General features: G+C 41.0%; 1 protein-coding gene across 9 annotated transcripts in view; it reads right to left on the reverse strand.

The window, feature by feature from the left end:
• Positions 1–6,146, reverse strand: part of kmt2cb (lysine (K)-specific methyltransferase 2Cb) — a 66,356-nt gene that overhangs the window by 40,396 nt on the left and 19,814 nt on the right. For all 9 annotated transcript variants that reach the window (XM_017422441.3, XM_025007290.2, XM_017422446.3 and 6 more), the window contains 7 exons: positions 6,022–6,131; positions 5,822–5,931; positions 5,039–5,201; positions 4,771–4,942; positions 3,502–3,616; positions 1,163–1,338; positions 689–1,041 (listed from right to left, as the gene is read on the reverse strand). In XM_017422441.3, the coding sequence (XP_017277930.1) occupies positions 689–1,041; positions 1,163–1,338; positions 3,502–3,616; positions 4,771–4,942; positions 5,039–5,201; positions 5,822–5,931; positions 6,022–6,131 (1,199 nt within the window). The remainder of the gene's footprint in view (positions 1–688; positions 1,042–1,162; positions 1,339–3,501; positions 3,617–4,770; positions 4,943–5,038; positions 5,202–5,821; positions 5,932–6,021; positions 6,132–6,146) is intronic.

Below are 6,146 nucleotides of genomic sequence, written 5' to 3' on the forward strand. Positions count from 1 at the left end.
AAAATAAAATAAGAAAAATCTAGTTATTTCCATGCAGTGTCCAGAAAGAGGTGTTGTTCAGCTTGTATGGCAGCACAACTGCTTCCACCCACCTCCATCATCATCATCATATGAAATAACTTTTTGTCACAACAAAAAATAGTGGCTGGTAAAATATTTGCGTGGCCGGTAAAACAATTTGTCCACCAGCCACTATGGCTGGTGGACAAAATTTTTAATTTCCACCCCTGGTTTATCCATTTCCAAGTTAGGCAGGAGTCCATCGCGTGTCCATTTCTATCCCAAGTTGTGATGCTGTTAAAACTTTGACATGCACTTAAATAATACCTTAAAAACCAAGCAATATTAAAGAAAAGTTAAAAAATCCTCAAAGCGAGTAAATATGGCATTCCTAAGAAACGTCAGGGAAAAATGAAGTATTTCACATTTTTTAAATTTTTTTTTATCTGTTAAAATAAATCTGAATTGAGCCTAAATGGCCAAGATTTGGTGAACGAGGCTTCGACCACAAACACTATGTTTCCTTTTCACTGATTCTATTGATTTGTACGCTTAAAAAAAACCCACTCATTTTACAGTAACTCAGAAATACATGAAAATAAAGAGCTCAAGTCAAATCTAAAAGACAGAGCGAAAGACTTAAAAGATAATGCGAGTACAGTCCGATACATCAGGAATCTAGACTCACCAGGATTCTGATCTGATTTGGCCAACATCTCCTCCTGGACGGCAACCTGAACAGGCTCTGGATCTGAGTGCAATGGAACAGCAAGTACTTCCGGTTTAGAGTCGTTGTGCATTTCAGAGGGCAGCTGAGAGCCAGCTTCTAGGTCTGTGTGCTTTTGAGCCAGCTGTAAGCCAGTCTCAGAGTCTGTGTGCATGGAGGCTGGTTGAGGGCTGAGCTCCGGGCCGAGGTCCATATCCTCGGCTTGTAGCGCCTGCCCTGCAGTAGGAGACCTGCAGTTGGAACAAACATAGTCCTCCCTGGGGTGGATTTCTCCTTGGCCTGAGTTCTGACGCTCACATTCCAGATGTAGCCATCTGAAAGAAGTGCAAATAAACGGTTACGCAGAGATCTCTCCTCTCCTCCAAGTTGGGATTTAAGCTGCGCCGCGGTCTTCTCGGCTCCCCACGCGTTTGCAGACACGAAAACGGTTCTTACCTCTTACAAGTTTGGCAAAACAATAAGTCTTTGTGATGCTCGGGGTCCAGGATACAAGAACACATGGGACAGCACAGAGCAGGGTCCTGGTTTTGGACGCAGTTCTCACACAGCAGGCTGGTGGGGTGCCATTGCCCGCTGGTTCGCGTTCCACATTGGATGCATACTCTGCAGTTCTGAGGACAAAAGGGACATCATATCCAAAGCCATTTAGAACCACTGCAGTATTAATAAAAACCTGGCACTTGATTCTTAAAATGGAAGATATTGAAGCCTTCCTCACAAACGGTGAAAGCACATATTTAAAAATGACTCTTCCAGGAAACATAACTTTTAGCAGAGCCAATTAGATTAAATAGGCTTTTTTTCCCCCTAATGAGAAGAATTGTTTGAATATATCGTTCATGTTGTTTAGTGCATTTTTCAACATGAACATTTTAAACCGTTTTTTAACTAAAACCAAACCCAGCAAAACTCAAACACCAACATGAATGCACCAGAATAAAGATAGGCTTAATATGAAGTTGACCCATTTCCTGGGGGAGTCCTGAGCTGAACCTATCTGACCACACCGCTGGCATACAATCACTTCCTCCTGAGCCGCAGACACACCAGATACATTTCAAGCGTTGTGGCTTTCTTTAAAAATTCGATTCACAACTACTGAAAGGACATATTTTGTAAATGAAGATGCTGGGATTGGAGGGACATTGATTTTGTTCACTTCTAAAATGTTTTTGGTTATGTGAAAAAAAAAAAAAAAAATTGCGACGTTACGTAAAGTGTAAATTAAAAGAATGTGATCATTTGCAAATCTCATGAACCCATATCATTTTACACATTGAAACAAAGAAACACATTTATTCTGAAATTGCTCCACTATTTTTAGACACAGTTATTAGCAGACTGGTGAACCTCTGCCCATCTTTACCTCTAGGATGACTCAGCCCCACTAAAATGGTTCTTTTGCTTGTTTTTTTTAAATACTCCGTCCTTCCTAACCTATTCCCAGTTAATCTAAAGAGTAGGCTTTTCTCCCCTGCCCCAACTTAATAGAGATGTGTTGCGGCCATAATGGTACATTTTCTTAGACATCTGATGTATTTACTACGTTCCATTGTCAATAAAATTGGGATTTATGAGATTTGCAAACCACTGTATTCTCTTTTTACTTACATTTTATTTTGTATTTATTCAACTAGCATCCATGATAAAATAGGTTTGCACATTTTATTGTAAAAAATATAATAAAGATTCCTAAAGTTTGCTCAAGAAAACCGCATCAACCCTTACTGTCACTAAGTAATATGACTTTGCAACTCGCTCAATTTGATGAACCTTTTTCGAAGAAAACAAACAGCCGCTTCGGCGTTCACACCAGCAGAACATTACACAGCAACTGAAACTGAACAATGACTAATTTTAATTGATCTGCATGCCAGAAAGATGACACAACTCAGAACAAAAACCAGCATGCAAGGGGGCACAGGGGCCGGGGGAAGGTGTTCGGGAGACGTGAACGTCAAAGATGTGTGTGGGTTCCATCTTTCCATGCTGAGTCATGCAGAGAGGCCAAGTGCAAAGACCTCTCATCACATGCAACCTCTTCCTCTGTCACCTACTGCAACTACTGCAGAAAAAAAAAAAAAGCAGTGTGTTCACCAGCCAGCTGAGCGACAACACATTTGTGCACAAGTGCATCTTTTGGCGACGAGACTGGATTGAGGCTTTTAAAAAGATCAGCTGCCGCGAGTCATTTCTTCACTACAAAATACGAAAAGCACCGTAGAGATGGCACAGGCTAAAATGATTCACCTTACCCTGCCCCAGAGCCAATACAAAGAAAAACAATATCTTGGTTTGTATTAAAAAAAACAATCAAAACCCATTGAATACCACTTTGCTGCTCAAAAAAAAAAGAGAAAAGCTGTGATTCTTACCTTGCATAAACAAAAATAAGTGACTCCGTTACAATATGTTACCACTTTCACTGCACTTTTATAGCTCTTTAAAGCTTCACACAACATTTAGTCATTCACTCATTCATCCACTCATTTACACACTGATGGTGGTGAGCTACACTGTAGCCACAGCTGCCCTGGGGCGGCCTGACAGAAGTGAGGCTGCCATTCAATCGACGCCACCGATCCGCCGACCACCACCAGCAGGCAAAGAAGGTGCCTTGTCCAAGGACACAACGGTTCGAACCGGTTACAGGATAAACCCCTACCTTTTGAGCCACTGCCGCCAGGTGTTTCTTTTTTACTTACAGGCCAGAATAACGGTGATTTTCAGCAACCTCAAGTAAGCCACTCAGAATTACACAAGCTGGTTCGTACCTTACATCTCCATCCATTGGTGGGAAGAGAGTCTATAGCAGGTTGCAGACAGAAGGTATGGTAGCCTTTGTCACACATGTCACACACCAGCATTTTAGTGTCCTCTCCTGGGTTCCTACAAACACACAAAGTTGTGTAAAGTAAGAAAGTGGAGGACATTTATGCCATGTAATGAATGGAACAAAGGTAAAGAATTTCTTTCAATCAACTAAAAATAACAGACACTATGTTTTGTTTTTTAACAGTGATTAAAGCTCTGATTCTACAATGAACAATCATTTAATTTGATAAATACCTAAGAACTATTTTGTAGTGACATTTGGTTTACAAAAAATGAAATATTTAAATGAGACAACTTGTTACCGAGCTAAACAGTAACATGTTCTCACCCGAACAGTGCATAAGGTTTTAAAAATATAAAAACTTACTAAACCATACATATAAAATTTGCAGTGTTGTAACTTTCACACAATATCAGAGCAGAAGGCTCGAAAGAACATTAAGTGGACTTCTTCACATTTAATTTGTATTTGGACTGTTTATCACATTACAGTTGGTCTTAGTGGCTAAAAAGATAATGAAATGTTTACTGTTATGTGATTTCTTTCTTATTAACTGAAGGTGCTCTAACCCATAAAGCCTGCTGATAATCCTGCTAATTGATTTAATCTGTTCTTTTTTCCATTGACAATCAGTTTGTTTAAATTGTAGCCCCCAAAAAATACCAACAAGAGGCTAACTGCTGGTGCTGCCCGAGACAGATTTATAATGTCAATAAAAATGACCTATTATTATTATTATTATTGAAAATCACATATGATCACCTGACAAAAATAAATAAATATGATCAATAAGACTCAAAAATGCCATGAACAATCAGTAATAAACGAGTGTGTCTAGTAAAAATTAAACGCTGGTCTTGATTTCTGATGCATACATACTCCTTAGTAATATATAATAAACCCCACCTCCTCTTGAAATAAAACAAAAAGCATATGCAGAAGCAACAGGGTTTGTATGCAAATAAGAACTCAATGTCCAACCAGGCTTGTTCGCCTTAGGTGTGCCAGAGCTGCTATGCTTTTTAAAGAAAGGTCAGAGGTTAGAAAAATTAAGTTAGCTTCCAGTTAGCTTTCCACAGAGCACAGAGGTAAACAAACCATCAGAGAGCAAGATGCCTGGAAACGATACAGAAATTAAGCAGGATGAAAAGTGGGAGACAGAGATGTGTAGGGTATGGTGTTTAGGTGGGTGGTTGAAGTGACTCACTTGCACGTCTGGCAGACTTTGCACTCGGGGCACTGCCAACCTGCCCTTCTTAGAGGGGTCACAGCCATGTCCAGGCAAATCCCGTGGTAATGCAGCCCACAACTGGTGCAGAAGAGCTGGTCTAGTAGGTCCCCGGGGCTATCGCACAGCACGCAGTTTACATCATCTACAACTGTGAGCGGCGAAAGACCACGGGACAGGTAAGTCGGGAAAATGTCATTTCTGTCGAGTGAAAATGTTTTATTATTGGAAATTTGGCTCAACTTACATTTCTGAATTGCCAATTCAATATGTTCTGGGCAGAGGAGTGAGAGAGTCCTAATATCCTGAAAGGTCCCGGCTGCCCCAGCGCAGGGGTAATGGTAGAGTTGAGCACATCCTTCAGCACAGCACTTAATGGATGCTCCAAGGCGCTTACAGTATGCACAGTGCTGGGAAAAGGAAGAAAAGGTGCTACGATAAGTCAAAAAAAATATTACTTCACTGCAAGAAAAATCCATCATCACCATAATAAAATCAATAAATTATGTTCACAAATAGCTACATTTTTATAATAAACGTGCCTTACACTTTCATGTCTGAGTAAAAAAATATAAATCTGGAATCTTGCTTAAAAAAAATGCTATGTTCTGACCTAAATTTCAAATTTCAGTCCCTTGATCGTTCCACCAATCTCATCTAAACCCCATTTTTCTCAGTTCTATGAGTGCGTGCTAATAGCCATGGCAAAGATCAAGTGGCAGAACTGCTATTTGGCTGCATGACCGATGGGCTGCAAACACAATCAGGAGAGCTGCGAGCAGCATCGCCGCTGCCACTAGGAGCTAAACTGCCACGAGAGCTCTGCCCTGTTGAGTAGCATGACCTTTTCCATTTCACAGCTGAGAGATCCACGCTGCCTTGTCGACCTTTACCAGTCAGTCTGATCCATCAGCTTTTCTGTGCCTCGGTGAAGCGGTCCCTCCCTGCTGCCCCGACGCATTAAGGTGGCGTTAACACCCATTAGTCCGCCCACTTTTTTTTTTTTCCTTTCCCTTTTCTCCGGACTTACCTTTGTGCTCCCTGAGTCAATGGCTCTGTCCACATTAAGCAGAGATTGTCCCTCGCCCTCACAAACACCATCAGACCACAAGGCACAACTCTGATGTGCCCAACATTGCCCTGAAACGGCAAGTCATAACAGATAACAAATGTGGGATTAGCAAATATATGGATGGATAAAAAATAATCACGAACTATCATTCGTCTCACCTGACTCAAAGAGAGACTGGACTTTAAGATCTTGTGGAAGGCCGACATGAGAAAGCTCATCCCAAAATCGACTGGCGGGGTCTGATTCTTCATGGCAGGTTTCAGACCCACTGGTGAAAAAAAAA

The sequence above is a fragment of the Kryptolebias marmoratus genome, linkage group LG20 (assembly GCF_001649575.2).
Source record: "Kryptolebias marmoratus isolate JLee-2015 linkage group LG20, ASM164957v2, whole genome shotgun sequence".
NCBI lineage: Eukaryota > Metazoa > Chordata > Actinopteri > Cyprinodontiformes > Rivulidae > Kryptolebias > Kryptolebias marmoratus.